The sequence below is a fragment of the Pseudorasbora parva genome, chromosome 10 (genome assembly GCF_024679245.1).
Source record: "Pseudorasbora parva isolate DD20220531a chromosome 10, ASM2467924v1, whole genome shotgun sequence".
Classification (NCBI taxonomy): domain Eukaryota; kingdom Metazoa; phylum Chordata; class Actinopteri; order Cypriniformes; family Gobionidae; genus Pseudorasbora; species Pseudorasbora parva.
The window spans coordinates 21,269,702-21,282,408 of NC_090181.1; the positions used below are offsets into that span (position 1 = coordinate 21,269,702).

Genomic DNA, 12,707 nt, shown 5'->3' on the forward strand with positions numbered 1-12,707 from the left:
AAAAACCCACCCCATTGGTTTTGCCTATGTCTTTTAATTTTCTTAATAAATGGGTCTCGGTAGCTATCCTCTATAGCATAATAAATATATTTTCCAATAATTTCTTTATTCCATTTGTGTCTTATGATCCTGTGTCTTATGATCCCTTGTGGTCTTATGGCCTAAACTTACATTTAATAATGCTACAAACCATCAAACATGAAGATCCCCTTCCGAGGGACCTCGTTTTCATCTATTATACCGTGAACAACATTAAGCTATGTTGTTTTTGTTGTTATTAATACAATTTAATTATATTATTAATTATGCATATTTTCAAATTTCACTAGGCCTATTATATATTTTTTTTCCCTCACAATTTCTCTGAACGTTTTCGGGAACTCCCTAGCACCCCCTTTCGGCTCTTTGGAGGCCCCGATCTAGCCGGTGGCCAGTAAAATAAACAAACAAACAAATAAATAAATTACTACCATGCCTATCGTTCATTTAAGAAAAATAAATTATATCTGACGTATTCTGATGCTGCTAGATTGTAATTCTTAGCTATAGATTCTCGCTGCAATTCCACAACATCAGCAAAAGATGGAGACATTCTGTTACAAAACAGTTGCAGTCACGGTGCAGTCGCGCTGACTTGTTGATACCCCAGATAAGAAGTATGAGGCAACTTTGGGCCACAAGATACAACAGTTAAATATTTACTGTCAAATCATATTTCACAAAGTTTGATTAAAACTCAGTCCTGGAACTGTTCATTGTTGTTGTTGTTGTTGAGAGAGAGAGAGAGAGAGAGAGAGAGAGAGAGAGAGAGAGAGAGAGAGAGAGAGAGAGAGAGAGAGAGAGAGAGAGAGAGAGAACGTTTACTATAGAGTTTAAGGGTGTCAGTGACCCTGTGCCACTTGAATAGTTTCATGTGGACACTAAATGTCACGTCTGGCCGCAACATACAAGTTCAAACTGTCTAAAGTTCTCCAATGAAACACTGATCACTAGACTGCATAACATGGGCGGTCACTTTTCTGTCTATATAAACATGAGCACAGCACACCTCCTGAATCCTGAGATTAATCACTCGTGCACATGATCATCAGGCACAGTGCACATGTCTGAGCAGTCACAAGTCCCAGTCCTGGCCAGCTGTAATAAAAGCAGCTCAGTGATGGAGTGCAGAGAGCTGGAAGCAGACGATAGCTCTGAGGGCGATATGGAGGATCTGGATAGTGTGAAAGCCCTGACAGAGAAACTCAAACTCCAAACGCGCAGACCGTCGTACTTAGAATGGAAGGAGCGACTGCAGGCTCGCCCGTGGATTGATGCCACACACATTTCAAATGACAGCAGCCCGGGACCTGTGGAGAAGGACACCCAGCTACCCGACATCTGGAAAGATGGGATGCCTTTTAAGAATATATGCGGCTTTGATACTATAGACGACGCGTTACAGTGGCTCAGAAACGAACTGGTATATTGTATTTATATTTCATTAGGCCTATCTATCTATCTATCTATCTATCTATCTATCTATCTATCTATCTATCTATCTATCTATCTATCTATCTATCTATCTATCTATCTATCTATCTATCTATCTATCTATCTATCTATCTATCTATCTATCTATCTATCTATCTATCTATCTATCTATCTGTCTGTCTGTCTGTCTGTCTGTCTGTCTGTCTGTCTGTCTGTCTGTCTCTACTTGCATCATCAGTGTTTTTTTATTTTTTATTTCTTTGGGTTATTTTGGGAACTAAGTGTTTTGTTCCCCAAGTTGTTCTTAATGCATAAAACAATATGCATTTAATGGGCATAAGATACGTTTTCACATTTAAAAGAAAAACTCTTACCAACCACAAACATTTGAATGGAGTGTATGAAAATGCCAAATTACTTATGGTAAATATAAGTATATAATATACTAACGCCTAACTGTACATGTATAGTATACATAGGCTAACTGTTAAGCAGTCAATTTGATTTTGCTAAAGAGCCAGACTGCTGTGAAGTGAGAAACATGTCAACTGATCTTGAAATCTTCAGCATAGTACAACACAGATGGCATGACTCTAGTCTCTTGGCAAATTACATGTAAATGCCACACAGGTGCAGAAACTTAAGTGGGCGTTCGACAGAAAGGTGTACACAATTCCCTGCATGTGTGACTGCTGTTCCAAATAATTTAATCTTATAATTACTGGTGATTATCAAAGTATATGGCTTTATCTATAGACTGTAGTCCACAGCATGGTGCAAGTTATAAAATCACTATCTCTCATTTCTCCTCAGAGGGAGATGCAGATGCAGGATAACCGTCTTGCACGGCAGTTGATTCGCTTACGGGGGGAGATCTACAGGCTGAAGGTGGAGCAAATGTGTCACCGTCACAAAGAGATGCTGGATAACGCCACGTATGAGCTGGAGGAGTGCGAGGAGGACTCAGACCTGCTGTGTGACATCCCCATGAAAGCCGCCTTCACACTTTCCACACCTCTCAAACATATCGGTCTCACCAAAATGAACCTCAACTCCAGACGATTCTCACTCTGTTGATGAGAGACACCCCTCAAGAAAACTCAATACAGAACTTTTAATGTATTACTGACACTGGGAGCCAAAGTTTTATTTCTATAATAATAAACTATAATAATAAAAAACCTTCCTTTTTCTTCAAATCACTCAGCCATACTGACCTTTTTTTACTAGACTACTGGTGGTTACCAGCAATACAAGCCATCTTCACAACTATTAAACCACTCGTGAAAGTGGACTCACCACGGGTCTCAGAAAGTCCTCAGTGTTGGGGAAGTGTTTAAATGAACATTTGAAAATCTCTGAACTCATCTAAGAATCAGGAGGAACCAGCTTCTGTGTCAAAAGGCGTGTGATTGGCACACACTCCCATCAGTGTTCCTGACTGCTCAGGGGACAAAACACACTCCCGTCGGCTTGGCTGCGATCCCGAGCTGAAGCCTCACAGGAAGTGTGAGTTTGTGTTCAGGCATTTTGTCACCTAAACCTAAAAATAGCCCACTCTCAGAGCTGCAACAAGTGAAAAGCTGTTCAGCTCCCTATCGGTGGTTGGTCTAATATATGTTTTGTTTCTAGATGTTTTGAGAATTAATTAATGCATATTACTGTAAGTGCTAAATGCTTCATGATAAAAGCATAACATATCAAATATGACTATTATTATTATTATTATTATTAAATAACATTTATCTTGGGACAATGTGCGTTAACCATTTTTTAAACATGAATTGACCACTGCATTAAAGTGAAAGAAAAGGCTTTTACATAGTTTAAAAAGGGATAATGTGACACTGACCTTAAGACTGGATTAATACAGGAAAAAATGCTTTGCCGTTACAGGCATGAAATACATTTCAAAATTAATACAATTTACAATATTTACTGTATTTTTGATCAAATAAATGCTGTCTACACTAAAAAAGAAAATAAATTTGTCAACCCACGTGTGGGTCAAATATGGGCAAACCCAACCACTGGATTTAAAATCTTAATTTTTGACCCAAACATATTTGACCCAACCATTTGGGAACCAAGCATTTCTTAAAGGGTTAGTTCATCCCAAAAATAAATTGATGTCATTAATGACACCCTAATGTCGTTCCACACCCGTAAGACCTCCGTTCATCTTCAGAACACAGTTTAAGATATTTTATATTTAGTCCGAGAGCAAATGGAAGTGTATGAACACTATACTGTCCATGTCCAGAAAGGTAATAATAACATCATCAAAGTATCAGTTGGTTAATTAGAATCTCTTGAAGCATCGAAAATACATTTTGGTTCAAAAATCCCAAAAACTACGACTCAGCATTGTGTACTCTTCCCTGTTTGTTTTCAGTCCTCAAATAAAGATTCAAACGGTTATGAATCAGTGAATCGATTCATGATTCGGATCACCAATGTCACGTGATTTCAGCAGTTTGACACGCGATCCGAATCATGAATTGATGCGCTGATTCATAACAGTTTGAATCTTTATTTGAGGATTGAAAACAAACACGGAAGAGAAGACAATGATGAATAAAAACATAGTTTTTGTGATTTTTGGACCAAATTTTTTTTTCAATGCTTAAAGAGATTCTAATGAACTAACTGATGTCACATATGGACTACTTTGATGATGTTTTTATTCCCTTTCTGGACATGGACAGTATAGTGTGCATTCACTTTCATGAAGGAACAGAAAAGCTCTCGTAGTAAATATAAAATTATGCTCTGAAGATGAACGGAGGTCTTACGGGTGTGGAATGACATTAGGGTCATTAATGACAGAAATTTAATTTTTGGGTGAACTAACCCTTTAAAGTGTTGGAGAGCTTAATAAGAGAATAAGAGACTTCATAAAAACTTTCAAAAAATCTTACAGACCCCAAAGTTTTGAATGGTAATGTATATAATAGACCCTTAAAAACATGATTTTGCTCTCAATCAACCTGTTTACTGAAATTGAACACAGTGACTAAATATTTATATCTAAAATTGATTTATATGCTTCTTCCATCTTGCACATCCTGACAAGGATAAACTCAGTGTTTTTAATGTTGTCACAGAAATGAACATACACTCTCAGAAAAAACGGCACAGTGCTGTCACTAGGGCAGTACCCTAAGGTACAAAAGTAAAAAGGTACATCTTTGTACCTACTCACCCCTAAATGGTACATATTAATACCTTAAAATGTACATATCAGTACTTTAAGAGTGCAAATTAGTACCTTTAAGGTACATAGTAGTACCCTAAAGGTACATATTAGTACCTTTTCGGTTTTGTACCTTAGGGTACCGCCCCAGTGACAGCAATGTACCTTTTTTTCTGACAGTGTAGATGGTATTTATCAGACAGGGCTGAATTTATCACTAAATGAGTCAAACAATGAACCAACTGCTTTATCGATTGTAACTGCAGAGACAGGACTGGCTGACAGACAGAGTCATGTGACTGCCAAGAAATGATCTCATGCTAGATAAATTATGGAGAGAGAGAGAAAAGCTGTTCTCAGCACTGATTTTACAATGTTTTTGTAGTATCTCATAAGGCATTAGGGCAAGTACCTTCAGTGAACATCTCACATGAGGGCTGCTTTAGATTCCTCTTTTTAACAAAAACATGAACTATTTACATTACCTGAGAAGACAAAAAGTGTTTAATTGTGTTACAGATACAGATTCCCTTGAAGGCCTAAAATATAAAGCAAACACTGCCATGAAAGTGCCACTATGTTTTGTAGAGTTTAAATGAAACTATCACGATAACCTACCTAACCTTACTTTTATTTGACGTGAATAAAAATGTTGGATTGTTTTGTAACATATATTTAGACTATTTACATGTTACATAGGATTAATAAACACAATTTCTTGGTAAAGAAAACTGGTTGACATTCATTTAGTATGAAGTTGAATGATGGCCAAGGACTGCCGAATATGATGCCCTCTTTTCTAAACATAAAGCCAAAATAAATAATTTAAATATTATCTAAAGAATTGTCCAAGGGATACTTTATTTTTTTTAAAGGGTTAGTTCACCCAAAAATGAAAATTCAGTCATTAATTACCTTCATGTCGTTCGACACCCTTAAAACCTTTGTTCATCTTCGGAACACAAATGAAGATATTTTTGTTGAAATCCGATGGCTCAAATGCCTCCATTCCCTTGACACCATTTACATTTATGCATTTAGAAGAAGTACAGGAAGCGATCTGTCATGAAGAGGCGAAGAAACGCAAAAAGTGCCCTAAATACAAAGATTTGGATATGACTCAGAGTTGCAAAAACTAGAATATGGAGGGGGAAAAAAAAGAAAAATAGAGGAGGAAGAGATTTTTTTATTTTTTATTTAAGATTAAGCGCTCATGGAAGAGATGAGTTTTTACCATAGACCTGTCTTTTGAATGACGTGAGTGATTATGCCATGCGTATGGAGGACGGAAGATCGTTCCACCAACTGGGAACGGTGAATGAAAAAGTTCTGGAGAGGGATTTCATGCCATTTCCTCTCCCAAGACCCATAAATACAGACGTCGTTACAAAGCCCCTCTCACTACAGTGGTTCTACAATAATTGTATGAATTTTATGAAGCGACAAGACAATAATTTTTGTGCGCAAAATGGGCCGATTTCGAAACACAGAAAGCCTCGAAGCTTAATGAATCAGTGTATCGAATCAGTGTATCAAATTAGCTGTACGAATCGCCAAAGTCACGAGATTTCAACAGTTTGCCGGTTTGACACGCGATCCAAATTATGAAACGATACGCTGATTCAAAATGCTCCGAGGCAGAGTGATCTAGTTCGTTGGGAAGTTCTTCCTTTATCTCTGTTTGGAAGAGTTGAGATTATAAGGATGAATCCACGGCTCCTATTCTTATTTCAGTCATTACCCATAAGAGTTCCAATTTCCACTTTTAATATGTTAAATAAATTAATTTCTAAATTTTTATGGCAACATAAAAGACCCAGAATTAAACTTAAAACACTTAATTTAGCTAAAAATAAGGGAGGCTTGGCTTTATCAAATTTAAAATTGTATTACTGGGCAGCTCAACTAGCAGCAATTGTGACTTGGAGCAGCGGAGATGAGGAAGCAAAGTGGACTCAAATAGAGCAAGGGGAAGTTAAGGGTGTACAACTATCTGGCCTACCCTTTATGGATCCAAAACATGTCAATAAATACTTCAGGAACAGTTTGATCTTCCCTCAAGCGATTTTTATAGATATTTGCAAATTAGGCACTATATTAGGAACCATAAGGAAAAAGAAAGAATTTGCAAAATCCCAAATGGCAATATTTTATCACGATTACAGAAAAACGTCTTCCTGCTGGTAAACATGTTTCTCATCTCTATAAAATGTTGCTAACACATATGGCCGGAAACACTTACTATATTAAATAAAAGTGGGAAATAGAAGTGAATACAGTAATGGACGAGTTATGGGATAAACTTTGTTATGGGTGCCATAAGGGAATTAACAGTCAACAGTGGAAGGAATTCGACTGGAAAATTAAAATCCGTTATTTTCATACCCCTATGGTTATTTCAAATTTTGTAAAAGATCCCTCTGCAGCTTTATGCTGGAGGCAATGTGGTAAAACAGGTGACCATACACATATATTTTGGGAGTGTCCAGTAATCCTTGAGTATTGGAAAAATATTAAAGAAGAGCAGGAGAAGGAGTAAATTGTAAAGGGGGAAGTTCCCTCAGATTTTTCCTATTGATTGTTATACCAGTCGATGTTTTCAATGCTGACCAAAGATATATCTTACATGTATTTCTACTAATTGCAAAAAAAAAAAAAAACATTACTGCTAATTTGAAGTCTGTAAAAGTATACCAACTGTAATTGAATGGAAACAGAGACTAAAACACATTTATATGATGGAAAAAATGACTGCATCACTACAATTGAAAACTGACCTTTTTAATCAAAGATGGCACATGGTTAAAGAATATTTAAAGGTATAAATTAAAATAAGTTTTTATTTGTAATTTTTTTATTATTATTATTATTTAAATTTATTTATCTATTTATTTATTTTTTATTATTATTTATTTATTTTTATTTTTTACATCATTATATAGCTGTACATTACTGAGATGTGAACATTCATATTAGGTGCAGCAATATATTTACACAGAATATTCTTATTTAGTATTATTATTATTTTCCTCTGTATTACTCTTGTTATTTTATTACTTGTCTCAGAAATTGTTCTGTTTGTTTTAAATTGTTTTGTTTGGAAAAAAATATATAAATAAAAAGTGCTCCGAGGCTTTAAAACGGGGGTGAAATGCTGTTTCATGCATACTGATCTTTTTACACTGTTAAAGACTTGGAATCCCATACTAAACATAGACAAAGTTTCAAAAGTTAAGGTGGACGTTTGATGGGAGTATTTCTTTGTCAAAAATACTACTTCCGGTTAGTCATAAGTTTCGGCAAGTTTTTTGAGATCATGCGTCCCCTTTGACGCTAATGGGGGCGGAATTTCCTTGTATGGGCCTTACGGACAATTCTACCGGAAGCGCGTGAGAGAGAGAGAGGGAGAGAGCGAAAGTAACAGGCTACGCCCATCAAAGCGCTGGCTTGTAGGATGCTGCACAGGTGATGTGCACATAACAATGTCACCAAAGTGCGTTTTTGGTTGCCAGACCAAGACAGTCCTGCACAGATTCCCCAAAAACCCCGCGTTAAGGCAACAGTGGATGTAATTTGCTTTTCCGGATCAGCAACTGAGTTGCGCGAATGTTTATATCTATTCGCTGCATTTCGGTGCCGACTGTTTCATAAACAAGGACCAGCTCGACACCGGATTTTCCCGATCGCCTAATGCTGAAGGATGGAGCAGTCCCAACGATAAAGGTCCCAACGTTAGAACCGCAGGCGGTGAGTTAGACTGCTTCAAATGTCTGTGTTTTTGCCTATGCTCATCAAGTAGCCCAAACATGATCACGTATAGTTAATAGATCAATGGAGCATGCGATGTGTAGTGCGTGTACATTTGTTTAGCTGGCCACTATATGTGTAACTTTATGTTTGTGTATTGTAAAAGCACTCCAAACAACAATACACAAAGAGGGGGGAAATATGTTGAACTAAATAAGCGTGCTTCTTCATTCAAATGCGCTACTATTCCGTGTCTTTCTATGTAAACACTAACTTAGCCTGCCGTGCAAAACCAGTCCGCTTACTGTCTACACAAACCACGCGTAAACACACAAACACACGTGCACAACTGCACTTCCCACATGTACACCTTCAAAGACAAAAATACGACGATATAATTCAAGTATAAATATGTAAATAACACAAACCGCTAAGCATATTATATAGTTAGTGTATAACTTGTACCACATAGAGACGTCCTGCTCTAGTCGTTTTTGCTGCTGCTCCTGTTCAACTTCAGCCTCTGGGTCTGATTCCGGATCATAGATGTATGGCTGTATCTGATTAAAAGCCATATTTTTATTTTGAATAAAGTTTTTTTCCCGCTGTTAGGGATGACACAGCTTTACGACGCACTCGACTCAACACAATAGCAGCAGCGAGCACACGTCATTATTTAGCTCCGCTCACACGACACGCCCCCACCCGCTCGGCTTTTTTCGAGCATCTTTCTTATATAATTATAAAAAAAATAAAGACTTTTCGGAGATATGCAGGATGCAATGCTACTCTATAGGTACTCAAGATTGACATGACACTGACTGAAACTGAGTGTTTCACCCCCCCTTTAAGAAGCTGTGTTTTGAAATCGGCTCATCACTGTCGTTATTTAGTTTTTTTGCCCGCTTAAAAACTATTCTCGTTGCTTCATAAAATTATAGTAGAACCACTGTAGTGAGATGGGCTTTGTAACGACGTCTTTAGTGCCTTTTCTGGGTCTTGAAAGAGGAAATGACTTTGGTGTCAACAGATTTCAACAAAAATATCTTCATTTGTGTTCCGAAGATGAACGGAGGTCTTACAGGTGTCGAACGACATGAGGGTAAGTAATTAATGACAGAATTTTGATTTTTGGGTAAACTAACCCAATTAGTATTTACATGCAATATGTAACATATTGAAAAATATTTATAATAACTTAAATTACTTACAATATTTAATAATTCAATTCAGATGACGCAGCTCTGAATCAACATGCACCAATGTAATTTTTTCCATATAGCCTACTAATCATTGCTAACAACATTCTTTACTTCCGTCAGCTCATTGTTTCTGCTTTAAATTTATATAGTTTAGTTCATTAATACATTGTTAGCTAACTGTGTGATTTGTATATGTACATTTCTGAAATCCTTCTGAACTTGGACACAGCCACCTCTCTGATAACAGATCACTCTAAATAAATAAATAATGATAATAGATTTTATTTATAATGCACTTTTGTAATGTAGACGCATGCATTTTCTGTAAAGCTGCGTTGAAACGATATGCATTGTGAAAATTTATTTCATAGTTTTTAAAAGCAGCTTTACAGAAAATAGTACCGTACAAGTGTGCAAGCTAAAGACAACAATGACGAAGAAAATCTCCCTATAGAAATAGACACAAATACAGTTCTTGAATTATGACAACATGCATATGTTGCAAGGAAGGGTAAATTAACATCTATTACATAACTACGCATATGTCTTTTTTATTTTATTTTATTTTTTGTGTTAAAAAACATAAAATATTTTTAATCTCTTACATTTTCCACAGATCTCCTAGCACCTCCTTGTGGGACTGGGATCCCAAGACCCCATTTTGAAAAGTTTTGGAATGGATTCCCAATCTCAAATCATAAAATTAGTATTTGCTCTAACAAGAGATGCAACTGTGAATATGTAACTGTCTGTCTGCAACAACCCCCCCCCCCCCACACACACACACACCCCACCCCCAACCACCCTTAACCACAAGACCACCAAAGAATGGAAAAAAAGCCATTGTTTCAGTCATTTGGAACCAAAAACGAAACAAGAAAATCAGCCAGGATTCAACGTACTAATTTAAAAATGACCCTAATGTGGTTCATCTTTCAAGAGGATCTAAGGCCCCGTTCACACTGCAGGCAAAAGTGGCCCAAATCTGATTTTTTTGGGGTCAAGTGACCAGATCAGATCTCTTCAGAGGTCGTGTGAACACTCAAATCTAGCCCAGATCTGATTTTTTTCAAATCAGATTTAGACCCCACATACATATGTGGTCCTGAATCAGACCCAGATCTAATTTTTTCCAATGCGGCCGCAGTGTGAACAACTAAAGCGGATTTGATGCGGATATGATGCGTATTTTACGTCAATCTATGTCGACATTTGTCACAATTATGCACCGGCGAGTTAGCCCTACACACAACAGACACAGACAGTAACATTAAAAACTTGACTAGATATGGAGAACAGCGATGGAGCAAGTCAGTGGAGGGAGAGAGAGGTGTTAGACCTAATTAGTATATGGGGAGATACTTCAATTCAAGCTAAACTAGAAGGATCCTACCGTAACCGCTCCGGGTTTTTTTAAAACAAAGCACACGAAATGGAAGAACGGGGACACAGAAAAACGTGGCTTCAGTGCCAAAGGAAGGTGACAAAAGGCCTAAATAACCAATTTTGCTCTCTTTCTTTTCGTTCTTCTCCTCTTCAGCACCTGCTCATTAATGTTATGGCTTCCATTACACAAACATGTTTAAATAAAAGCGAAAATGCTTACTTCCTCTATAACCTCCCGAACTTTAGAGCAACATCGTGCTGCGTCTGATGTCATTGATATTGTTCTTTTGCACATGCCGGTTAGTTTGAAACCTGAAACAGTTCACACTGGAATCAGATTTAGGCCACATTTTAAAAGGTAATGTGAACAGCCAAACAAAAAATCAGATCTGAGCAAAAAATCAGAATTGAGCATTAGGGCTTGCGGTGTTATTGGGGCCTAATTGAGTTATATATGATTAACTCAACACACACACACAAACACACACACGCCCACCTCTGAAACCACAATAAGACATATGTTTCTGACGTGATCGATGGACTCACCACATCAAAAACCTGGTCAAAAATTTCAGTCATGTTGGATACACATGCCATAAATAAAAATGACATAGCAGGCCTGGGCGTAAGTGTCTAAATTAAGACGAGTGTTCCTGCAGTAGAAAAGTTAAGAATGTACCTCGTTTCCTTTGAATGTTTGGGCTGTGACTTCCTGCAAATGCATGCGCTATCTGCAGCCTGATGCCACAACAAAAGTGTGCGGTCTGCTCGGAGAGCGCGAGAAACAGAGAGACACCTTACAGTTTTAAGAGACAGATGATGAAGAGAAACATGTGATGGGTTAACATCATATCCAAATGCAAAATTTACTTTACCTCAAAATTTCCATTTGAATAAAGTTTATTGCATATTGCACAGATCTATAGCAAACTGCATATTAGGCCTCTACTCTCTAACGGGTAGGCTAATTAATTCAAAGCCTACCTACATTTTGATCAAAAACCTATTTATTTTTTTAAAGAAGAAAAAAGAGGGACAAATACAGCCTTGTATGTAACACTTTTAAGCATGAATATTCAAATGTAAAGTTTTGTGGCTCTATTCAGAACAAGTACAAGCCAAAAAACCCATGAGTGCCGTTAAAAGTTTCCAATCTTTGACATCATGGCGCCACAAAAACAGGTGACAAAGTGGAGTCCTGACCCAGAATCCTTCACTCCACTGACTCCAGCTGCTCAGAGTAGTGTGCACCTGCTGAAAAAAAGTTAAATATCAGCTCAAACACCTCAACGACAGGAAGCTCTATCATCAGCCTGCTCTGCACCTCTGTGGTGTGCGCGCGAGTGTGTGCGCGTTTGCGAGTGATGCTTTCACAAACGATGTGCCTTCGTTCAAGTGGGAAGTCAAGATGTGACGTGACTTACACAACTTGACACTTTAGAGGCACATGTCACTGAAGCACGACGAAGCTTTACAGATCTTGTTGGTTTGTGGCAAAATGTGTTCTTCGTAAAAAAATAAAGCTACCGACACATGGCAATGCCTGCTGAACTGGCCTATCACTGATATCAGCATCTTCTGTCGAAAGAAAAGGTGAGTTTTTCTACCGACTTCCAACTTTTTCTTCACTTAAATCAAGCCCCAGATGAATTTTAATGAGTATCAGGCTGGTACTCTTAAGCAGTCTATTTTAAATGAATAAT

The 12,707-nt window shown here is 37.4% G+C and overlaps 2 protein-coding genes across 3 annotated transcripts in view; both read left to right on the top strand.

Annotated features, from left to right (window-relative positions):
* The first annotated feature begins 1,046 nt into the window (after window positions 1-1,046).
* On the top strand, window positions 1,047-2,551 carry fam167b (family with sequence similarity 167 member B). The gene is made up of 2 exons (XM_067455470.1): window positions 1,047-1,462; window positions 2,287-2,551. The coding sequence occupies exons 1-2, from the start codon at window positions 1,103-1,105 to the stop codon at window positions 2,548-2,550; spliced, it is 624 nt and encodes a 207-aa protein (XP_067311571.1). The 5' UTR covers window positions 1,047-1,102; the 3' UTR covers window position 2,551.
* A 300-nt stretch (window positions 2,552-2,851) lies between these two features.
* Window positions 2,852-12,707, top strand: part of lck (LCK proto-oncogene, Src family tyrosine kinase) — a 34,475-nt gene continuing 24,619 nt past the window's right edge. The window contains exon 1 of one of the 2 annotated variants that reach the window (XM_067455465.1): window positions 2,852-2,982. The gene's annotated coding sequence lies outside the window, so the exon portion shown is untranslated. Of the gene's footprint in view, window positions 2,983-12,251; window positions 12,598-12,707 lie in introns of those variants that run through there. The other variant, XM_067455464.1, reaches the window with a different exon arrangement.

Bases quoted from the DNA above. Each gene is read 5' to 3' on its own strand.
- fam167b (XM_067455470.1), top strand. From the start codon at position 1,103: ATGTCTGAGCAGTCACAAGTCCCAGTCCTGGCCAGCTGTAATAAAAGC. The intron at 1,463-2,286 runs GTATATTGTATT...ATTTCTCCTCAG, and splicing joins AGTGGCTCAGAAACGAACTG to AGGGAGATGCAGATGCAGGA.